Source organism: Neomonachus schauinslandi, chromosome 6 (assembly GCF_002201575.2).
Source record: "Neomonachus schauinslandi chromosome 6, ASM220157v2, whole genome shotgun sequence".
In the NCBI taxonomy this organism is placed as follows: Eukaryota; Metazoa; Chordata; class Mammalia; order Carnivora; family Phocidae; genus Neomonachus; species Neomonachus schauinslandi.
The window spans coordinates 14,027,320-14,052,675 of record NC_058408.1 but is presented as its reverse complement, the minus strand read 5'-3'; the positions used below and the strand labels follow the sequence as shown (position 1 = coordinate 14,052,675).

The window sequence follows — 25,356 nt, the reverse complement described above, 5'->3', positions numbered from 1 at the left end:
GGATATAGCTTCAATCACTTTTAAATTCCCCCAAATGCCTACATTTAAAAAAGAAAATATATTTCATTGATTTACAAAGGCCCATATAAATATAGGTATGGTTCGGCCAGGGAATTGTAAATTTAGTCTCAGGTAGGCTTCACAGTCAGCCTGAAATGAATCTGCAGAGAGAGTGAGAGTCCGAGTGTTACAAATTCAGTGGCTCTAGGGGAAATTTGTTAGAGATCATTCTGAAAGTCAGCACTGCTTGAAAAATAAAAGACCAAAAGAAAACCCAAAAAACCAAAAACAAAGAAAAGACAAAAACAAAACAAAAGGACTCATCCCACATTGTGTTCAAATGATTTTTTTCCCCCCTCAAATAGCATCACTTTAATTTAATATTTCTTATATTTGCCCTTCCTTCTGCTCCGCGGATTTTCAGAAAAGCAGTGTGGAGCCATTTAGAGTTATGATTTTATGCATGCGACATGAAGTGGCAATCCAGGCTGTCTTGGTGTGTGGAACGAAGAGCGAGAAACAAAAATTGAGCAGGCTATCTTACTTGTCTCATTTGCCAGGCCCCATCATAAAAAAGCAAATGAGTTGTTTAGCTGAGATCCTTCAGAAAGAGGTAATAACAGCCTTGGGTCCATCGGCACGTGGGGGAGAGGCTACCCCACACGGCCCGCGCGAGATGGATGATCCTGATGGCCAGACACACACATCCTGCCTGAATATGAACAACAGATTTGTCAGTGTGTGACAGGCGGACAGCCCAGCTCCCAGCTGCTTGTCCACTGTTGTTATATCAGTACCTCGTCTAAGGATTCAGCAAAGAGGCAATCTGCTTCCACTGTTCGTGGCAGGCAGGTTGCCAGTTAAAAAACAAGTCTTGGCTTCAGGCTGCAGTGCCAGAACGCATTGAAAAGATGCAATTTAAACCCTTGTGGGCTCCTCCGGCAACATATCACAGGCCTGGGAAGTTCAGTCCTCCAAATTAAATTTGTAAAACAAAGAAGATAACTCAAAATGAGATCTGTGCTGGCAAACCACGGTAATCTGGCCTCCCTAAGTGTCACAGCAGAACTGGGTTCTGAGAGAAATGCCAGCTTGACTGGAGCCCTGGGTGCGGCCCACGCAGAAGTTTGCCCAGTGGTTCGCTCTTGCAGTGTTATTTCGGGAGTCGTGGAAAATGTGTCAGTGACGATATACCCGAGCTCATAAGGCCTCCAAATTGATGATGAGGGTGGTAAGTTTTGATTCTTGCCGGTTGGGCTATGTTGATATAGTTGACGATCAATAATGAACTATTTAACAAGGTAAAAATTGTAGACATACATATTTCAGACTTCCTTCCAGTCATTGTAAAGACTATGTATTAAGTATCCGAAACTTTTCACTCGAGTTCTAAAATCTATAGAAATGGATTAGAAACATTAGAGAAGAAGTTCCTAAGGAAACGTGCACGCTATTTTTAAGTGTCTAAGAGAATGAATTAAATACATTATGTTAGGGGCGCCTGGGTGGCTCAGATGATTGAGCGTCTGCCTTCAGCTCAGGTCATGATCCCAGGGTCCTGGGATGGAGCCCCGCATCGGGCTCCCTGCTCAGCGGGGAGCCTGCTTCTCCCTCTGCCTCTGCTCCACCCCCAGCTCCTGCTCTCTCTTTCTCTCAAATAAATAAATAAAATCTCTTAAATAAGTAAATAAATACATTATGTTAAACAGAGAAAAGTGGAAGTGCAGTGTATTTCAGGGGAAATCACCAATTTGTTCTGGATACTATGGACGGACCATTCAGAAGTTAGAGCATCACTTGCTACTCTGAGCAGCCTGATTCGGTGCACGTGGGGCAGTCTCCCACAGGTTGGGTCTAAGAAATAAGAACTCAAAAGGATTTACACCACGGTGTTTAATGGCTCCTTCAGAGCCATTAGGCCTGTCAAGCCATTAATAAGCAGTATTTAAGAGTCCCTAGGTATACATTTGCACAACAGTCCCCAAGGACTTGGGGAAAGCTATTATAGTTTGTTGGATCAATAATTATCATCATTTCATTCAAGTCCCCTGAAAAATGAAGAACTACCTATGGGGTCTTGTGGCATCTTTGCCCCAGGTCACAGTATGGTGGTGTAGGTCCTGGAAAAGTTCCAACGACTTTGCCCTCTGGAATCCCTGGAGACCCAGGCCCCACGTACCATCTGTATTATCCATTTGTTTTGCCTTGTGTAGGATTCAGGAGTTGCCAACATCCTTTTAAGTTTGAGGCACTCTTACCAAATACAATCTTAAATCCACTAAGAAAATTTATGTTTACCTTAAAAAAAAATGAAAAAGTAATCACAAAACTATGTTAAAAAGCATTAATGAGAATTTAGGTAGAAGTGCTGTGCCTATTTTGTTTCTGCTAAAACATACCAGACCAAATATCTAGTCATAGAAAACTAGCTGAATAAGTAATTTTACATGGACTCAAAGGGATGCTCTGTGGCCAGTAAAAATAGTATTGTAGGAGACACAAGAAAATGTTCCTGATATTCTCGAGTGAAATAAAAAAGCGTCTTACAAAACTATATGTGAGTTTTTTTATTTAAAAAAATGATGTACAACAAATTAGATGATACATAGATGGATGACTGGATGGATTCCTGGAAGGATATATTCTACACTGTCAAAAAAATGGATGTAGAGAATAGGATGCAGGACATTTTTGTGTTCTTCTTTGTGCTTTTCCGTATTTCTGAGATTTTTCTCCATGATGGTGTGGTGCCTTTTCTATTAGGGGAACATGCTACTAAAATAAAAAGCTATCAACAGTAGAGGTGCATATTTAAATGATGAAGTTTTCCTACTTAGTTAATTGCCACTCTCTTACAATTTTTTGTGAGATATTTGTGCTAGGCATAATGTAAAAAATATAATATGAAGCATCACAAGTTAAAAGCCTCAGATTGCATTTTACTTTTGTTTTTTATTGTATAATATGCAAATGTTTTCACGAGGACTCCAGATATAGATCTATCTATCTATCTATCTATATACACACACTAAAGAACATTTTTGCTAATTACGTTAGGACAGGTTCTTTGATCTCATTTCAATCCTCCAAGTTTTTTTCTTGGAGCCATCAAATGAATTGCTATTTAAAAACTATGATGGGTTTTCTGTTATTCCTTTTTTTAAAATGTGTTTTAGGTTACAAAAGTTAGTAATTCGCTTATGAAAAAAACAAACAAGTCAATAGTGTCTCACCCTCTTTCTAGTTGGACCCACCTGAGATACTGGGGGAGCCAGCCTCCTTTCCTATTTCCCCCATGTTCATTCAAATATATATACATAAAGTCTTTCTTCATAAAACCAAAATAAGCTTCTAATAGGAATATTATTCTGCATAAGTACTTCATTCACTCAATATATCATGCACGCCTTTTGAAACCCAAACACATACACCCTTACATTATGTTCAAGAGATACTTAGTATTAAATGACATATCTGAATGATAATTTATTCAGTTGAAGGGTATTCAAGTTGAAACCAGTTTATGGTTTTACAAACAATTTTGCAATACATCTTTGTACTTACATTAATATGTACCATTGCTTTTGTATCCCAGATGTGAAATTTGCCCATTCTGAATTTTAGAAGATATTGCCATATTACCTTCCAAAAATGTTATAGCCATTCACCTAAGTGTAGGAGAAAGCCTGTTTCCCCTGATATTTGCCAGCATTGGGCATTACTAGTTCTCCATTTATCTGATGGACAAATAATGGTACCTCCTTGTTTTGATTTGCATTTCCACAACTACCAGTAAGGCTATCTTGACCTTAGGACTCTGTTTACCTTAAGAAGCTCCTATTTTCTACATATTTAGGATGCATGTGCTTAATCTTGAGCTGGAAGCCAGGGGCCAGGTCTATGCTGCTCAGCCCTGGGTCTCTGGTGCCTGGACCTGTTCTTGACCTTAATAAACACTTAATAAGCATATGTTTAGTAGTATAATGTGTGCATTATAATCTTAGAACTCCTTATATTGGCAAGAGAGGGTATAAAATGGTGTGAAAACATTTTTAATTATTTACTCAAAAATATTTGAAAAGGCCTCCTGGATCTATATTCCCAATTGGATGTTCCAAAGGTACCAACATGTCTGAAATTCTGTCTTCTCAAACTGATCTTGCTTTGCTACCCAACCAATGCCCAATCTAGAAAACTCAGATTCTTTTTGTATTTCCAATTCTCTGTCTTCATTTACTTTTCATATGTCACCAAGGCCTGTCCATTCATGGCCCTAAATACCTCCTGATTTGGTTCCCTATTCTTGATCTAACATTATCTCTAACTTAATTTAGACACTTTCCAGTTTTAAACTATTCTATAATAATAGCTCCAGGAAAAGAAGGACGTTATTTTGTCTACTGCTGTTATCTCCAGCATTTAAATTAGAGACCCACTGACTGTAGATACTTTATATATTTATTGAACGAATACACAGTCTCTTAAATGTGCTCATTCTCTTTTGCACTCAATCTATCCTCCAGACTACTGCCAGGTTTGTTTTAAAACAAGAGTGTGATGATGCATTATGGTCTAGTGGTGAGAAGTGTGGGCACTAGTCTGTTGGGTTTAAATCGTAGCTCTACGATTTATAGTGACCTTTGGCAGTTTATTTCAATTATTTATTTCAATTATTACAATAGAAATATTGTAGCACTAACCATAGAACATTGTTGTGGGGAGTCATCATAGGGATGAATCATATTACAACGCATGGAGCATGGAACATAATGCCTCGAATAGAGGCACAAACATATGTGTTTTCTAAGTGTTAGTCATTCCCATAGTCCCGACTGTCATTGTGATTAGCCTTCACCCTGTGCTTGAGAAGCTTTATTGACTCTCACTCCCACTATCTACAGATTAGAGGATGAAATCTAGTCTTCTTAGAATAGAAGACATAGTTTTTCTCTGTCTGGTCTCACTTGACCTCCACCATCCTCTTAGGCTACTGCTCTCCAAATCCCTCCATTCCGCTTGTACCAGACAATTTGTCCTTCCTAAAAATAGAACATGCTCTGACAACTCTCTACTATTGAGATAGGGAAACTTAAAGCACTCCATAAATATCTGCTTTTTATTCTCTTTCCTGCTTCTATTCTTGCTAGAACCTGCACCGTGTCACCCCCCTCCCCGCCACCACTTTACACATGCCTCATAATGTAAATAGTGTATGCGCTCCTTCTAAGGGACAGGGAGTTAATAATTTCTTTAGAACAGATAACAACTAAGGAAGGACCAACTGGAGGAAGCCATTATCTGTGTATTCCAGACCACCAGTACTGCCCCCAAGTAATGAATATTCTGTCCCCTAGTTAACAACTGTCAATAAAAGGTAGAAGCCAACCCCCAAGGTATGAAGCTCCAGCCCTCTCTCTCTCTCTCTCTCTCTCTCTCTCTCTCTCTCTCGCCTGCTGTCATCTCTTGAGAGTGTACCTTTTGCTTTAATACACTTTGCTGTTTCTGTTACTTATCTGCTGTGCTCCATGTCTATCCTTGAATTCTTTCTCATGACAAGACCAAGAACCTTTGGCAACTCCTTCAAGTCTGGCTGGGTCAAAGCCCCAGGGCCTGGGGTCTCCCCAATTCATCCAGCAACAATGTCAGCATCAAATAAAATAGCAGATACTATCACAAAGCTGACAAAAAGAAACACTGAACATAATATTTTGAGCTGTTTGCTGGCCACGGTAATGTCTCTTCTAAAGACAAAATAAAATAATTTTTTGTTTATACTGCACTTTCTCTTGAGATGTCATTTTTAATTTAGAATTATCCTATTTGCTATAGTCTCAATGTTAGGAAGCTCCAGCCAACTGTTAGGAATTAACTCTACAATATACACATTAAAAATACAGTTGGAGCTGTCACATAGTATTTCTAACATATTTCCATTTGGATGAAGGCTTAAAGAACGTGAAAGTTCATTTTATATATTTATTCTTCAAAAAAAATATTTATTTATTTTAGAGGGGCGGGGAGGGGGGCAGAGGGAGAGGGAGAGAGAGTCTTAAGCAGACTCTCCACTGAGCCCAGAGCCCAACACAGGGCTCAATCTCATGACCTTGAAATCATGACCTGAGCCTGGCCAAGTTGGACACTCAACCAACTGCGCCGTCCAGGGGCACTGAAAGTTCATTTTAAAAGAGCAACTTCACACTTTCCTGCTTTTATTTTCATGATTCAATTGTCAAGAAGAAATAAATATTCTCTAGAATTAAGAACAGTGGATAAATTACAAAGGTCTCTATTAATATAAAAATAATATGAAAAGGAAGAGAAATATTTTAATTGTATAGCATTAATTAGGATTTTAGGGAAAGATGGGGTATCATATTTAAGGCATCCTTGGTACACAGGTGCGTCTTTTACTTTATTTTACTTTACTTTACTTTACCCAAGAAAATGAAGCATTAGAAACATGACTGCTTTTTAACATCCTAGATTTTAGGACGATGTTCTGTAAGCAGATATGAAGCCTACTGAAGTACATTTAAGATCTCTCGTTTAGAGTTAAGTGGAAGAAGAAAAGGCAAAATTGTCTTTGCAGATGTTGAGAAGGAATTCATTGCAGGCAATCATCATTTAATATCCAGTGCTAACTTTTTGAACAAGTGCTTTCTCTAAAGGATAAATCAAATGAGTTGGCACTAACAATAATCTCTTAGAATATGAATGAGAAAAGCAAGAATATTAAAACAATAAAAACATTAACACAAAAAATCAGCCATTATAGCAAAGAACAGCAAAGGAAATTGGGAAACTATTTTTGAATTTTTTATGGTTGATGTTAACAGTTCTACTATGGGGAGCATTGTGTAAAAAAAGCTAAAATACAGATTGAGCTGTAAATATTTACCCATTTAGATGTGACATGTGGTATATGAGTTGTTAGTATCGCTGTAACTAACATTTGAAATGAAAGGATGGGAAATTTTGCCATTTAAAATATAGACACCAAAAACAACAATTTTCTTAATGCTCTCTGTTCCATGCTCTCCATGAATGAGATGATCTTCTAAATTTTAATAAGCCATGTATACATTTTCCCACCTCCATTTACACTCTGTTCCCTCTACCTACAATGTCTGCTTCTACCTCCGTGTACGGAAGGCTTAATTTCCTTTAAAGTTCAGTGGAAGAACTAATCTACTTTAATCACCTCTACCAGCAGGTATCTTTAATTTTTGAACATCTATAGCTTTATGTAAAATTTTTGGACACTTATAATAAACTCCTCTGTACAGAGTTACATAACATTTCAAATTTCAAAGTGTTTTTATATGATGTTATTTCATTTGATTTTGGTTACAACCCTTTTAGGAAGTACAGGGCGACCCCATAGGGTGGAGAAAGAATTCCCCTGAGGCAGAACAAAGGAGACAGAAGTTTACTGCATACAATGCAAGGGAGCCTCAGAGGCCCAGAGGCCCTGACTACAAAGGAGAGACTGGCTGCTGGTCTGTGGTGGGGGGGGCTGTAGTTAAGTGGGGCAGGGAGGGGAATGAGGGGGTTTGGGAACATATGGAATTGTCCTTTTTTGGTACCTGTGCCTCGATGTAAGTAGCCCATTGGTCAGCTAGGGCTTATGGGTATTTTGAGGTGCTCTCCCCTGCCCCCCATAGTCATGTCTGTATTCAGCCAGTGGCCCCTGTGGGTCTTTCCACCTTACTCAGGTTTCATTACTCCAGTTGGTTGCCTAAAAGCAGCCTCTACAGAAAGCAAGAGCAGAAAAAGAGCAAGTAGAGGCTTCCAAAGAGTCACACCGCCCAGGACAACGCAGTACGCTGGGGCCATGCACTGACGCTTTTTCTAAAATACCACGTTGCATCTCAAAATCTTTCCTGATTGGGTTGAACATCCTGTGACGGCAAAAAGGACACAAAGTTAGCTGACTTCTCTCCAAATTTCCAAATACTGGCAGGTTTTACACTGATAGATAGCCCTAACTGTTGCCCACACAGTTTTAAGAAATAACCAAATTTCACCAATCATTGTTTACATCACACGTGTATGCAAATCTTGTCATGGGTAATCTGTGTTCTATAAAAGTGGTCCTAGCCTCACTAAATAGACAGATTGCTAAATTATAAAGGATTTAGGAACGCAGTAATAGCAGAGCATTTTCCTTAACAAAATTCAGTGAGGACTCAGTGGCCAGGCGGGGTCAGCAAGGGGGTGCCTACATGAAGAAGGTGGTTCCATCATCATTTTTGTTATATGGTGATTTCCTCTACTGAGGGAGGAAATGGAAATAACCCTAAACGTATCCTGGCAGAGTATGTTAATATAGGGATTTAAAAAAACACACTGTTTTCTATGATCCCGGGAGTGTCAGAATGGTTTCTGATTTTGATGTTTCTTTCTTTCTCCTCTGCTACGGGGATGCATGATACAGAAGTGGCTTTGATCCCTTTCTTCATGTTAATTCTTTTTTCCTTCTGGATATAAGCCTTTTTGTGCCCAGCTTCGGCTTTGTTTTTATTCCTATTATTAAAGTGTTCTTTCACTACAAGCTGCTTCTTTGAGGCATTTATGAGGATTTGGCTGTTATTTATTTATTTTTATTTCAGTGGTGGGGAGGCCAAAGTTCAACTGTAGCAAGGGGTCCATCAGACTGTATTTTGTGGGTTGATTATGCATGAGGCCGACCCACACCTTGGCTCTGCTTTCAGCTTTATGGGCCTCCTCTTGTCTCAGAGCCTGTGGAAAGTTGCCTTCCCAGTACCTCCCAGAGTGGGTGTATATAGCGGGAGCGACTAAGGCTTTAGGCGAAATTGCCAAATCCCGTATTTGTACACCAGCAGGCAATAAGTGAGGAAGCTTAAGCATTGCATTCCTACTGTCTGGAGCTTGCAGACCCTGCAATCAAACACGGAGACCATATTCCAAAACGATTGTATCCTATGACGGCTTATTATGGGAAGAGTCCGTTTCACTAGGGATGCTTGCCAATAAAACAAAGTGAAAAACAGCATCTCTTCCTAGTTTCTACTTGATGAGCCACAATTTTGGAGATGATAGCTGAGCGCTCATTCAGATTTCAAGAACCACTCTGTGGGCTTATGGACCATTCATTGACACAGGGGCCCGAGGCGGGGGCACCCGCTGCCGGCAGCTAGCAGCATCAAGCTGAGAACAAGCACAGCCCTGTGTGTGCTAAGCCCGTCGCGGAGCCTGCCCCCTGACCTCTGCCCCGGGCACAGGGACAGCCTGAACACTGAGTTAAGCACCGATGCCCAGACAGCAGCCGGAGCCTATGGCTGACCTCTTATTTTGGCGTTAAAGTTGGGATTTATCATCCTGCAGAATGATTTTCTAGACACCTCCGAGTCAATCCTTTATTTCTAAATCAGAACACCACTGTTAACCAGCAGGGTTGACACCAGGTAAGCCTTTGTAAAATGCCAGCCGGCCTCACTAAGAAATTACACTCACGGGAGGGAATGCTAGTGGATGTTTTCTTGTCACCTCCCGCGGACATTTGTTTACAGATTTCTGTGAACTTTTTGTCTTCCTTAAGAGATTCAGCCGGAGGCAGCCCTGTGTGAAATATTTATACTCTTTCCTACCGCATTTGCTTGCAGAGGTATTTTACCTTAAATAAAATTGTGCAAACATCTATTCTGCTTTGGGCATTCTCAAAAATGTGAGGCAATTTTAAACATCCCTAATTGTTGCATATAGCCTTTGGGCCTGTAGAATTTTGTTTCTTGTTCATTCATTTATTTGGTCGGTTAAATTTCAATTATGGGTCAATTATCATTGTGTACAGTGTCACTAAAAGTGAATATATACTCTCTGGGCCAAGGAGATTAAAATAAAAATAAGGTTAGAAGATAGATACAAAGTAAATGATGAGAGAGCTATTAAAAAATAATCCGAATCCTTGCCTCAAAGAAAGTTAAAAATATTATTTTAGCTGTGCTAATCAGTGCTTTAAAAAGACGTATAAAAATATAAGGGTAAGATTGGTAGCAAGAGATGAGGTTTAACCCGATTCTAAATGTACAGAGATTCCTGGGAAATCTTTTCAGCCAGACAAGAAGAAGGGCATAGGAAAGGAAAGGGGATGGGAAAGACTAATATGTGTACATTTGTAAGAAGGGAGATTCACTTGATGAAGGGTAGACAAGAAGTTCCTGAAAAGTATCAAGAAAGTATCATTGAAGGTTCATATGGTTAGGTGTTTTGACATCATCTCCCTTCTGTGACCAACGCTTATGGAATCTGTAAGGGATTGGAAATGGTTTTTGTCGCACACGTTAACTTTGACTGCCTTTGACTGCCGAGGACTGCACCTGGGTTCATCATGAAAGAGCACAGTTATTGATCAATATTGTCCGCCACGGATGGGGAAGGGTAGCACATACAGCACTGATGTTCCATCGTGTATATTGGCATACGATTATGTTCAATGTTTCATTTTAGGTATAGTTTTTTTCCCTCCAACTTAAAAAATCATCAGATGTAAGTCAGCTGGGATTCAGCAACACACATCATTGCACCGTGTGCCAGCATTTATAGCTGGCATCTGTTCAGATAAGATGACTAGCCACTCTCATTGGCCAGGGCCCATGCTAGTCTCATTATAAAATATTTAAGTATCATTCCTGAATATATGTTGGATGTCTCTAAAAAGATTCTAAATCTCTTGTGGGCAGCGAGCACACTATGAAATTCTTATGAATCCTCACAGTGACCAGCTCAGTGATAAGCATATGGTGGATGCTCCATAAACACGTAGCAAGTGTCATTTAATTAGATGGTAGGAAGTAGACACAGTCTGCATTGGCAAAATATGACTATCATTGGTCTCATTTCACTCAGTGATGAGCAGTTTACCTAGCCTAATGACCTGTGAGGCACTTTGGTTATTTTCACAGCTGCAAAAGTCAGATTAAAGAATAGACTCAGAAAGGGCCACAGCAAAACCTTATGCTACTCATCAGCCAAAGAATGGACAGAATGCCTGTGGCCAATGAGAGGATGCACCTAACAACCTTTCCTGGTTTGGCAGTGGAGACAGGAGATGAGATTCTCAGGTATGTTAGAATATTTCTGCCCGTCATCCCCATGCTGGGCTGACTCATTGCCTTCAATGGATTCACAAAGGGCTCCAATTAATTCAGAATGAGATTTCATAAGAGTTTTTCCTTTGATTCCTTTAATGTTTTCCATTAAAATAGACATGTTTCTGTTTCCTTTTACTCAAACATCATTTAAAAAAATTTTAAACCAACCAATCTACACTTTTCTCATTCTAGAACGGAAGGGTAATTCCTGAAATAATTCTATTCTTTCTGGATGTTTGTGTCTTTAAAATATTCTTGGGAGTATTAAACCTTCTTTGCGGTCATTATTTAGCAAACTCTACATTATCCATTGCCTATATTTTTCTTAAAGTCAGTCCCCTTAGCCTTTACTCATTTGTCTTGATTTTTTCTGAACCTGTTCCAATGCTTCAAACTCTATATGGAGTTAAGGTCATTACCCTGGACCCTAGTTCTTTAAAAAAAAAACAAAAACAAAAAACCCCATCACTTTCTTCTTCATTGTTCTGGGAAATCATGGGCTCTTGACCAAGGTCATATTGTCAAGTTAGTGTTATCCTGTATGATCAGAAACCTGACACATTATGAGATACATATCAAAGGATATTATCAAATCTTAGTTATATGGGCCCCACCAATTTTGAATTTGTGGTCGTTGATACTTGGGCTGGGCTAGTGTTTGCCTGTTCAGCACAGTGATAGTTTTATCCAGTCAATTAACATCCAAACACACTATAGGGAGAATAAAGTACTTAGGGAAAATAAAATTTTCAAAACTCTTGCTACCATACAAATGTTATTTGCAGACAAAAACACCGATTTGAATATTACTTGTTCAAGTAATATTTTATTCAACGTGAATTTAAATTATTAGTAATTTACCTGTAAACAATAACATTGTGTGTCCTTTAATATTAAGTATTTGGACTTTCTGCCAGTTTAGGAACATATTTTTTTCCCAGTTCATCTGCATTATGGAAGTTAAGTGTTGTCTAATCTTTATAACTGAGAAGGACCAATGAGAGGTAGCCATACCTTTCTGTGAAGTTCACAGGGAAATTATGTATGAAATCCCCAGGATGGAGTAGGCACTCAGAAATATCAATTCCTTTTCCTATCCAACCTTGTCATTTTATAAATTTGGAAACAGAACCAGAACAGGTAGGTGAGTGTCCTGAAGAGGTAAGAGTTGCATCTAATTTTAATCCAGGTTCTCCAACTCCTGGTTCGGTGTCCCTTCTGCTGTAGCGTTGATCCTGGGTCCCAGATATAAAAGGAAAACAAACCATGGGAGCTGGAGGGTTAGGCTCTCTGTTTTCTGCCCGCCTTTTTTTCTTTCTTGCTTGTTTGCTTCCTCTCTATAGAGGAGTCCTGGAACTCCTGTCTGATGGGCTGGGGGCAGGTGATGAGCTGGATGGGAAAACAGGGCAGCTGCTGATTTCAAGGGGAACCATCTTAGCAGTGACTGCCAACGACCAGCTGAACCCAGTAGCCTGGGTATGTGATTACCAAGTAGCCGTAAGATGGGATGGAAAGGCTGCGGGAAGTGGCTTCTAATCATATTTTACGGATTTGCCATGCTCTCCTTACTCTGTGACACATGAAAATTGTAAAACAGCTCTGAGAAAAATGTTCTATGTTATATATCCATTAACATATTTAAAAAGTGAAGTAACTAATATTCAGAATTCTTCTTCAATCTTCTGAGAGTCCTTTGCGGTAATGGGCTTCTTCTACAGACAGGAACCACTGGCTTAGAATTTGATAGAGTCGGGCTCAGTTGAAAAAAGAAAAGGCAAACGAGGCCAAGTCATTTAAAATACGCCATTGCTACAAGGTGGAACTTTATTAAAGCATTATAAGGCGTAATAGCTCCTTTAAAACTATAAATTCTTCGATGATTGCACAATCAGAGAAAATTCAGTTGGTCAAGTTATGGTAGTACTTTTTGGTGTTTCATAATACATTTATGTATTAGCCAACATCCAGCAGAAAATGAGTACTGTATGAAAATAACACAAAACTTAACTTGTACAAAAAAGGGACATTTATTATAAGATAAAGGGGTGTCTTACACGACTGAGGATAAGCCCTCAGAAAAGAATTATAACCACGGTACAATGCTCAGGAGTCCTGTATTAACCTGGACAGGCTGTTATTTTAGCTTCCTGTCTGCTAACATAAAAATCTAAAAACTGGACAATTAACTGTCATTATGATTTTAGATTTGCTTTATCTGAATCTATGATGGATATTTAATAAATACTGGCTTAAGCACTTCAGCTTTTACTTTTTCCCTCTGTTAAGTATTTAATGATCTGTAAATAAGCACTTGAGAAAATGCTACCTAAAGGGACCCTGTGCTCTTCTACAACATGAAAAATCTTTGTGTAATGCGAACGTTTCACCCTCTGATTTATCTGTTTGCTAATAAGATGTTTAGGCCCACGTGGTACTTTGCCCAATAATGCAAAAGGCCAGTCCTGTGGAGAGAGGTTACATTCTCCCACAAAAAAGTATTGTTTTCTCTCCACCTTCCCTGTCATGGACCTCTGGTCTTTTTTTTTTTTTTTTTAAGATTTTATTTATTTATTTGTCAGAGAGAGAGACAGAACACAAGCAGGGGGAGAGGAAGGCAGAGGGAGAAGCAGGCTCCCTGCTGAGCAAGGAGCCCGATGTGGGACTCTATCCCAGGACCCTGGGATCATGACCTGAGCCGAAGGCAGCCGCTTAACCAACTGAGCCACCCAGGCGTCCCACCTCTGGTCTTTTTTGAAGAGGACATCTAGCAACCTTACACCAGGCTCCAGGGCTGTGGGAGAAACCCAGTGTATTTGTTCTCATCTTCATTCTCTGATACTCTGCTCCATGCTTTAACTCATTAATATACTGCCTTTCTCTGTTTCCCTGTTCCTTGCTTCTCCACTCAAGAGATCATTCACAGCAAGGGCAGAATAAAATCTCCTAATTTTCAATTCCTGGGAATTGCCTCTGGGAAAGGGTGGGAGGGTGATGGTGGTGGTGTTGAGGATAGTTCCCAGAAAGGGAGAGCTGGGGCAGATGACCCAGGAGGGTCCATTGCAGGAGACTGGGGTTCGATGTAGCAAAGGTTTGGGGAATGACCCAATCTGGTTCTTCCAAGACAGTCTTTCTCAACTGTATTCTTATGTTCAGATGCCTTTTTGAGAGTGCCATTGGACAACCTCAATGTTTTAAGTGCTCCCTGGTGATTCTTACCTACTCTAGAGTTTGGTAAGCCCTGTTCTAGAATGTATTCTCAAAAAATTCCTGTGAAAAGACAGAATTTCAACTAAGCATCTTAAGCAAGCAACCTATCTGAGGAACTTGTCAAAGCATTAGTTCGTCTTAGAGTCCTGGGCATACGACCACCTCAGTGGGCTCTGTGCCCCCCAGTTCTGTGAGACAAGTAGCATAAACGAGAGCCATGGTAGGTTCCAAAGGCTTTGGTAGGCATGGTCAGTGGTTCCTGAATGATTTCAGGTCAGCTAGTAAGAAATTATTGAGTGCAGGTGATTGAATTCTGTATTTTTATCATTTATAGGTTTAGTTGAATAAATTTTTATTTATTTTTTTGAGAGAGAGAGAGAGAGTGTGGCGAGGTGGGGAGGGGTAGAGGGAGAGGGAGAGAGAGGATTTCAAACAGACTCCACACCCAGCGAGGAGACCGATGCGGGGCTCAATCTCATGATCTGAGCCAAAATTAAGAGTCTGCTGTTTGACTGAGACACCCAGGTACCCTGAATGGATTTTTTTAAAAAGCTAATATTTGGAGTCATGGCAGAAGTTTTTTATTAAGGGTATGTCATCCATGACTATGAAATTAGGATGATTGTGGATTATTAATGTCTTTCTTGGGAACTGTTAGCAAAGCCAAAATGTCTTAATACTTCTCTCCAACCTTCTCTCCCCAACAAGAAGCGTAAACAAAAAGCCCCAATTTATCACTTCATCAGAAACAGAAAAATGTCCCAAATTCAAAGCACCTTCTATGTGGCAGACACTGTACTAGGGTATTTTATGTGCATTATTACATTTAATCCTCATAACTAAATGAGGTTGTTGTAATTATTTCAAACTTGAGCAAAGAAGCCCGAAACTCATGCATTAGCCTCAAATCATACAGAAGGCACTAGGGCTGGGCCTGGAATCCAGCTTGGAATCATGCCTCTACCTTATATTACACACAGCAGCAGTTACCAGTAAAAATGAGCCTTCCTTGTGTCTAGTTAAATCCTATCTTTCTTCAAGGAGCTCATCTAATCCCACCATCCATGTGGCCTTCCCTGACATTCCTTAGCATTGTTTCTCGGCACCATTCACTTGGTACTTATGAACATGTTTTGTCATATTTTCACAGTTCAGTATTTCTGAGGTTGGATGCATCTTGCTATGGGTGGTGGGTCGCAGTGGGTCAGTGTTTTGCTTTCTTCTTTAACGGTCCATAAAATTAAGGTACATCTTTGAATTGATGGCATCTTAGATTCAGTAAAATATGGTAGATACTACTCTGCTATTTAATAATGTGGACATGTCCTATTAAGATTATGTGGCAGAAATAGTGCTCACAAATATCCATGTGCTCGCCTAGTTTCTGCAGCTTCCCTGAAATCCAGCTGGGTCCATGTGACAAGTTCTGGCTGAAGGATTCTGAACAGAAGTGACAAGTGTGTCCCCCGGACCAAGGCAGTTAAGAGCTGGCACGCCTCTTCCTTCCCTTTCACAGCAAACTTGGGAGCCAATAGATATTAGATACTCATTTAATGGGTTTATAGTAATATCTACTCATCTGACAAGTGGACACTCCTTCTGCTGGGTTGCCACTAAGCAAAGACTCATTACTTTACACACCAACACTTTAAGTAGCAATTCTGGGGTGCTGGCCCCCCTTGTTCCTTTACGTTTCCTCGCTTTGCATTATCTGTATGTTCAGCTAGACTTCCATTGGCAACATTTATTTACATCAATGGGTCCTGGGAATGGGGGAGAAATACTCCTAGAAAAGGGACATAAGAAAAGCATTTGATTTCTAGGATCCAAATGTTTAGTCAGACAGCAGAAGTGAGCAGGAACCTGAGCTTGAAAACGCAGGGCTGGAAATATTTCGGCAAAGGCCCAACTTGCTTCTTGAGCAGGCTTCAGGACTGACGATCCTCACAACAAGATACCGCCCTGGTTTCACCGAAAGTTCTCGTTCTTTTCAAAACGCAATCCTGAATTCACTTTTTGTATTGTCTCAGGAAAATCGTGTTTGCGAGAATGCTTTACGGTCCCCCCTTGAGTTTCCTGGATCTGAAGAAGTGAAGGGAAAGACTATTTGCTTTTATGTAATCAGATTCTCTGGGATTTAATCCTATATCCCATTTATGGCTGAGTTAGCCATTCAAAATTAAAATGAACCTTTCATCCGTGTGTATCATAAATGGGCATTTATCAGGATTATATGATTTTGCAATCCATCTGAATACATAACCAGAATTTGTTTTCTTTCCATTTCACTATGTAATTACCATGCAACAATAACAAAAGTGACATGTTTGAAGAACAGATAAAATGCTGCAAATTGGCCAGTAATGGTGATATTTCCTCATCTTCTGAAAAACCCATTTATTCTCTCTCTCAACAAATCAAAGCATTGTCAGCCCATACTCATCTTGCGGCCAGAGGGGCTCCACCAATTTCTGGATGTAAGTGAGTCTTGGAATGCAGATGAGGGAGACCAACGAAGGCTTTCAGCAAAGGCAGCTGGTCTTTGCTTGCCTCAATTTCTAAATCATCCATAATGGGGCCAAGACCTCCCAAGCACTAAAAAGAGCGAGCTGACATGCTGGACAAACTGTTAATTTTTTCCTGAAGAAGCTGCTATATTGCACATCTGTCACTGTAGTGCAGACAATTACTCACTGAGTGGGGGAAAAAAATCTGCCGCTTCTTTCTAGCTGAGTTGTTAAGGGACCTAATGGAGAAACACAATGGCGTAGGAGTCAAAACATGCTGGTTTCCCGTGTGCTTGGCAACTGTTTCCTCATTTTGGAAGGCTGTCCTGTGATATTAAAATAGGTGAAGTAGACTAAGATGCGTGGAAAGGAGTCTGAAGTCGCGGGAGAACAGGAAAGGCACATAAAGTCGTGGGAGGGTCAAGAAAGAAGCCTTACAAATTATGGACCACTGTACGGACTGCCGAGAGCCTAGACACCATAGCCGTTGTGTTAGAAATACTGTGGTTTTGCGCTTCAAATTTCACACCCTTAACGTGTGCTCCCAAGGGCTTCACATCCACGTAAAAGATTATTTGCGTGTTTCATACTTGGTACATGCACTGTGGATGACCTATCGTTTCCATAATGAATTATAGCCATCCACAAAGAACTTTAGAATTCCAGATTCGCCACATGGCCATCAGAGAGACCCTAATTCTCACCCTCACCCCAAACTCGTTTGCACATGAGAATTATGAAATTTGAAGAAATTCACCTCCATAAGGGATGCAGGAAATTGCTATTTTAGGAAGCGTTATTTTATGTTGAGTTAGCATACTAGTTCTCACCTTCTCTGCTTTAATTAAAGAATGCTGCCTTCAGGAAGAATAAACATTTCTTAGAAATTTAACAGGAAGATGAAAAATAGGTAAAAAATAGTTGTGGAAGGTTGTCTTCTTATCTGGGATACTATCATAATACAGTCTTGTCTCTACTGTCTTATACCTGAAAAATCAAGTATCATACACACATTTAAAATTCTAGTGATTTATTTTGAAAATTTAAACCTCAAAAAAAACCAAAAACCAAAAAACAAAACCTAAACAAGCACAAAAATCGCCTTCAATTGTTACCCAACTTCATCCTTGAAAGATTAAGGGGTAAACATAAGACATTCTGATAACGAAACAGGAGTGAGGTCTGTGAATCTGGGAATGATTTAAACTGTCTGACAATTCAAAGACAGAAGACAACTCTAATGTACAGATAAAACTAAAAGTGGCGATAGTAGATCATACTCCTGGCAGTTAATGGCACTGGCTCACTAGAGACAAATCTGGATCTACTTAAAATGTCAGGTGTGTAAAGTAATGAGTCTTTGCTTAGTAGGAACCCAGCAGAAGGAGCCTTCATGGTCCACTTGTCAGTGCAGTATATATTAACTGCAAGCCTGTTAAATAAATGAGTATTTAATACCTACGGGATAAAAAAAATAATCTACCTACTCTAACAACTCTAGTTTTTGGGGGACAGAAGATAAAATTTTATCAACATTGTAAGATGCTTCTTACAGCAAACAAAACTCAACACTTTAGTATCACAGAATATTTAAAATATCCAAGTATGTTTATGAAAGGTACAATGTTCCAGGAGGAAATGGAGTGACTGGAACATATATGATTCTCATTGATATTTCAAGCCACCAGAGACAGAATGTGTACTTGCTACTTGAGAATCAGAGAATGTTTGAGTGGAAGGAGGCCTTGAAACAACAGTCTAGCCCAACTTCAGAGAAAATAAACACATGATGAAAATGTAGCAGGTCACAGTTAGCTGTGAATAAATGTGTGTGTCAAATATGTTCACCAATTTTTTTTTCTCTAAAATTTTTGGAAATATTTAAATTTTCCAGGGCTTAAAAACGAACAATGAGTTTAACTGTTAGATCTTAATTGTCAAAGGGTAGTAATTAAAATTTTTTAAAGAGTATTTTCAACTTTTTTTTATTACTTTAAGAGGTAAACATTTAAAGCACAAAGACTGACTGCTCATAAATGACATTTTTAAACATTGTTTTATTCTTTGTTGTACTATTAATATAACTTTCTACCAGAAGGGGAAAAAAAAAATCCAAAATAGTCTTTGCTAGCCAACTTCATTTTACAGTACTAATTTAGATCACTTTTTGTTTTTAGAAAGACAAAATACAGGAAGAAATGGTTTGCTCTTTCACGAAACAGCGGCTCAAGATGAAAATGTGTTGAAGAGAAGCAACTGTCAGTTCAATTCATTACAAGAATATCAATTCACAATGTTAAAATACACATATTAATAAAATGCCATATTTTACAATCATGTCTGTTTATTGCACACATATGTGCCCTGTAAACACACCTAAATGTATACATTGTGCATATCTTTAACCCTACCATAACTTCTGTTTGATAACCACGGTATGAGTTATAAAATCTATGTATTCAAATGTTGAGACATTTGATTGGTAAGTTTTAGTTACTTACGCATTTTCTTTTAAAGGGGTATCATAACTGAAAAATGAAAGCAAACAAATTTGAGGGGAACGTAGCCTTAAAAATTGCATTTGGGGGAAGGAAGGAAGGAAGGAAATGACCTGAACACACAGTCTCATCAGTATCAAGTGTAACAACTTACACAAAGAAAAAAAGTTGAGCTGCTAAGGTAGTCATGTTCAGCCTCTCTCGGCTACATCTACAGATGGATAATTCAGACAGTAAAGGAAGAGACCTGTGTATTCTCTAAAGTTTTTAGCATGACTGATTAATTTGACATGGGGCTTTAGATACTGTAGAGAAGTGGCTTCACAAAGGAGTAGAGAAAAATCTTACCACCTTTTCCAGAAGACATGAATGTACATTCTAAATCATGAATTCCTTTGGATGCTTTGGGTTCTATGTGCATAGTAACAAGCAGGTAAAAATTAACTAGAACTATATGTGAAACACAAATTAGTGGGCTTTATATCTTAGAAGATATTTGATTTACATTAAAAATTCAGTATTTTAATTGTGTTTATTTCTCCAATTAAGTTTGGGTACAAATAGAACATCAGGTCTGCACTGATTTTTCTTAAGGACTGAATGGGGAAGGGATGTATGTGCTTCTGACGTATGTTTGTGTGCTAATAGTGGGGTGGGGGAAGCTTAGGATGTTGTCACTTCTCTACTTGGGAGTATTGATTGATGTAGTCTGATTTTAGTATATGTGCTGCCGAAGCGAGCACGATTCATATAGTCTGTATAGTTAAATACTTCTATAACATAAAAAATATTTTAAGTCCTCTGAGAGCCACATAGAGGGCTCTAGACGTCAAGAATTGGACCTTTCTTTTGCTTCCTGATAATGTAAACATGAACTACTTTGGAGGGAGTGTTTGAGGACAACACCCAAGCTAAGTGAGCATCTCTGAGGGGCTGCTTCAGAGGACTAGTACCTTTCTAGAAGGGAAACAATACAAAATGTTCATTAAGACTGTAATATTTAATGGAAGAGTGTCCCCATGCCAGCTGGTATATGTTCTGCTCTTCCTCACTATGAGGGTTGGAACATAGCAGAGTGAAAAAGAACAGCCAGCCAAATCCTCAGGAGTTTGGGACCAGTCTCACGATAGCCTCACTGTGTGTGATCAGTGGCTCCAAATTTGGCTTTTCAAAATTCTAGGGTTTTAGAAGATTTTCAGGCAATGGATTTAAAAATAAAATCTTTTGGATAGATCCTAGAGCGCTCTACACTATCATAAAGAAGTTTCAACCTGGTATATAGATGATTTCCTCCAGCTTTCCCGCTTACATAGCTAGAATGAGTATTTAACAAAAAGCATTTTTTTAAAAAATGGCAAATTTCAAAGAAACAAACTTATACAAATAATGATACAACAGGGTTACTCTAGCCAATAAGAATGCCTCAAAGAGCAATTTACCTGGTAGTCTATAATCCCTTAACCAACCTGTCTTCCTACCACAATACCCCTAGGAAAGAAGGTAATTCTTAAAAGAAATGTGTACATTTGGCAAACCATAGAGGCTCTCCAACGGCAGGATGACTTCTTTCTCCCCAGCTGGCAGTTAGGAGACCACCTAGGAAAGGTCTACTATATGCACAAACCTCCTCTCCCTCCTTTAAAAAACATTTGCAAAATTTTCTAAAACCTACTACAATGGAGCATCAAGGATTTTCAGGGCAGTGACACTGCTCTGTGTGATACTATAATGGTGGATCCATGTCATTATATATTTATCCAAACCTATGGAATGTACAAGACCAGAGTGAACTGCAATGTAAGCTGTGGACTTTGGATGATTATGACGTGTCAATGTAGGCTTATCGATTGTAACAAATGTCCCATTCTAGTGGGGGATGCTGATAATGGGGGAGGCTGTGCATGTTTGGGGGCAGAGGGTATATGAGAAATCTCTGTACCTTCTTAATTTTTCTGTGAACCTAAACCTGCTCTTAAAAAAAAAAAGCCTTAAAAAACTCCATTAGAAAGGTGATCCACATGTTATCTTGACCTTTACTCAACCAATAAAAGCCATTCTAAATATATTATGTCTTTAATAATGAAGATCAACATCTTCTAAGCTAAGAGCAATTTAGAATCTCTGGCATTATGAAGCTCATAGATGATTCAAAAATAACAATAGGAGGCACATAATAAAAATGACTTGTTTTGCTTGGTTTTAAAGTAACTACTTAGATGTTAGAAAGGGCAAATCATTACCATTCATTTTCTTGTTCACCTTATAAATGGGCTGGATCACTGCCAGAAATCTGAATTCTTGGGAGAGCCATTTAAATTTTCAACCAAATTGATTCGATAATTCTAATAAGTTACTCCAATGGTTAAAATTGGAAAATTAGTTTACCGCAGTTGCGTTGATCTTAAAAAAAATAACCTTTGGGAAGAGAGAGGTAGCAGTCAGTCTAGATTAATAGAATTTACAGTTTAGTCATGGTGAATTTAAAAAATACATTTTTCTTTCAATAATTATGTTCTAGATGAGGTAAAATTTGTAAAATCTGTACTAAGGTAATGTTGTGGGCACTCTGGTGACAAAGATGAGGTTTATTTTGGTCAAAATGTCAGAGGGAAACATTAGTTGTTGTCAACTGTGAACTTTATACTACACTGTCCAAGGAGAGATTAATTGGTACCATCCTGTTACAGAATCCTCACAAAAGAGCCAAATTTGGGGAGCATGAAATTGGCAAGCCTTTCACACAAAGATTTGCTTAGGACTGATGTGATGATAGGTCTTCCAAGTTCTAGGGATGATAGGAAACACCATCCTCTCTGGCCTATCCCATTTGAGAAACTGTGGGTGTGCTCACATTTGCCTGGGCATTGCACACACACATGAACGAATCAAGCTAGAAATGACTGACCTATGAGATCAAAATAAATAGGAGAGCTGTTCTTTATACCTAGAAATAGCTGAAAATTGCTGCAAATTTTAAAAGGTGAAGGTTTTCATTTTAGCACCAGGAATTGTGATGGAACCCCATCTCTCTCCCTGTGGCAGGACTGAATGCAGTAAGGACGCTAGAGTGATGAGTTTGAGGCAATGTAGATTTCTGCTTCAAAAACAGAAGCTATGTTGTAATTTTAGGACAATGGGATATATATTGTGACTAAAAATTGTAAAACATTTCTTCTTTGCTTTTCTCCTCAGGCGGATTTTCCTGAATTGGGAGTGGCAGTTGCAGGGGTGCTTTTTGGTAGAGGAAATCCAAGACCTAATCCTTTTGGCCTCTGCATGGCTTGAATGGGCTCAGCGATCCCCTTGCCATCTCGTCCAAGGCCTGACCCAGGTGTCCAGCCCATGTTCTGGAGCATTCGGTTTCCAATGTTGTTTTCGAGGATCGGTTGGGCGTTTTCCCCTACAAATCCTGAAATTACAAAATGGCAGAAAAAACACAACAACCCCCCAAAACATATTAGTACAGACGTAGGTGAAGATCCTCTCAAGCTAAGAAAATCATATTCTCCTATGTTTTTCTTTCAACAAGGTACACAGGTGGAGGGGTGGTGGTGGTGAGGAGGCCTGTTTATTCATCTTGGGATGAGGAGCTTGTAGGGATAGAGGGATCAATGGAAGAGAGATCTCATTTAGAGTTTCAGCTCTACTACTTAGTAGCTGATTATTCAACTTCCTGGGGCTTTTGTTTCCTCATCTGTAAAGCAGGTGGAACAATGTCCACTGTCCACCTCACAGAAAGTGGCAAGAATCAGTTGAGATCGTGTATGCCATGTAGCCTCAGTAAATTGATAAAATACAAAGAGATTTATTTTCATTCCTGCATTAGCCTCAATGGTAATTCTGAAAATCACCAACTCACCACCATAATATCTTATATTTGCCTGGGGCCTTGACATTCAATAAAACCAAAACTAAAACCAAACCAAACAAAAAGCACAACTGTTGGCATCCCTAATTCCTAGGAATTGTTTACATTGTTCTAATCCTCTTCTTGTTATTTATCATTTGGACTATAATTCCTTTCTTCCTCCTTCTTCCATGTCTATGTTTTTGATCACTACAGAAGCAGGCAAGAAGGGAAAAAATAGAGGAAAAGAATATTCAAGTTACAGATAGTGCTATATATAAAATAATTCTTCCCTTTCCCCTCTGTCCCTGATCTCCTACCTACCTTCATTCCTTATTTAGGAAAAGGAGATTGGGCAGTGCTTATCATGAGATTTAGAAATTGTTCTTGTTTCCCCTATGTTCTTAGCAAAGACGACTAAGAGATGTACCTATTTTAAGCATTTTCTGTTTGATGGCATTTTCAAAGATTGACTTTAAATTTTCTTGGAGGCTCTTATGGAAACAGTTGAGCTTATAAACTATACCTTTGATTCTAGGGGAAAGTGCAGAAGTAGTAAACATCTAAAGTCAAAGGACTGAGAAATTAACAGATGTAAATGTCAAGGAATCACAAGAACCTGCGCTCCCAGCTTCAGCTGCACATTTGGCCTTGGTCTGTGTGCACCTGTTGCGGAGCAGGTTTGCGCTCCGAGGGGTCCATTTCTGTTCATCCTGTAGCAGCAGCTGAGAGATTGTGGTGTATGAAAGGGGAATCTAGCAAATCTAGAGATGACCAGTTAAAAGCAATCAGAACTCTGAATTACCAGAGCATGTCTTGTGGTTACTCCCTTTGCAGAAGAAGGAAGTGATTATCAAACTAATACTGGAGATGGTGTGGGAAAGGGGATGAGGGCATCTTAAAACAATCCTTGTTTTAGTGAGAACATATTTAGCCCGATCTCCTCTATCAGGCTTTCCAAGAAGTCTGTTGTAAACTCTGAGGTGGCAAACTTACAGGGATGCAGTATTTGACCACCATTCCCTCCCTAGTCCTTCAGGGCTAAAGATCATCTCACTTTTCAAAGATCTGAGGATGTCTCTGGCATATATACCAGCTCAGCCTTGGGTCCAGCATATTTCTGCTCTGAAATGTGGGCGGCTGTCTTCCTGGACAGTCTGAGGGTTGAAATGGGGAGCTGTTGAAAAGATCACTCACTACTCTCTTTGGCACCGACCCACAAGCCCCCTCTACCCCTTTTCCAACATCAATTTTTCCTCCGACTGGGGATTATGAGGGCACCTTCTACTTCTACTTTACCCCCCGGCCCCAAGAAGGTTGGGACTCTCTGTCCTTCTCCTTCTCTAAGATTATGTTTAAGATGGATCCTCAAGCACCAATAACAATAACAAAAGTATTACCTATGGGATTGCAGAGTATAAAGTTCTATTTCTTGGCCCTCTGTGGTTACAGAAATGGCCAGTGTATTATTTTGTTCTTTAAATGGTCCCTCTGCATTTCCATGTGTTCCTTGGGATATGTATTTCATGGTAAAAAAAAAATTCATAATAAACGAAATAGCAGGGTTGAACCAACAGTTTATGCGGTACTTTGTATCTGGCATTCTGGGGAAGAGCAAGTGGATTGTTCCCCATGATTCTGAGTTGTAGAAGAAAGAAACTGTAAAGTGCTAGAAATAAGTTTTAATAATGGACATTCATTTACTATAATCAATTGATTTTCAAAGCCCTTTATTGGACATCGTGGTAGTCTCAATCTTCAGTATGTTGTAGGACTGAGAATGGAATACATTATTGCCATTTGCTGAATTAGTAACAGGGAATAAATAAGAACCAGGTTACCACAATGAGGTGGTTTTGGATTTGTCAAATTGGGTCTTAGCTCACTGAAACAAGTATCTTAATGTGTAATGGAAAAAAACCTTTTAGTTGCGAACAGCTTGAATGGCAATGACTGGTATAAAAAAATTCATAATCCATTATATATACATATAAAATCTCTGTGCACATACGCACACACACATATATATAAAATGTAAAAAATGGACCTCTTAGTTACACACACACACACACAACTAAAGAAAAGCCTTTTGTCAAACTCTTCCCTAATATAACAACAAAAAGAGCAATTAAGAGTTTTATTTTGAAATTATGATTATGGTGGCAATCAAGACAGACCTCCAA

The 25,356-nt window shown here is 39.1% G+C and overlaps 1 protein-coding gene across 2 annotated transcripts in view; it reads right to left on the bottom strand.

Annotated features, from left to right (window-relative positions):
• Positions 1-22,438: 22,438 nt before the first annotated feature.
• Positions 22,439-25,356, bottom strand: part of GPATCH2 (G-patch domain containing 2) — a 170,620-nt gene continuing 167,702 nt past the window's right edge. For both annotated transcript variants that reach the window (XM_021698396.1, XM_021698397.1), the window contains exon 10: positions 22,439-22,735. In XM_021698396.1, coding sequence (XP_021554071.1) covers positions 22,515-22,735 — 221 coding nt within the window. In that variant the 3' untranslated portion in view covers positions 22,439-22,514. The remainder of the gene's footprint in view (positions 22,736-25,356) is intronic.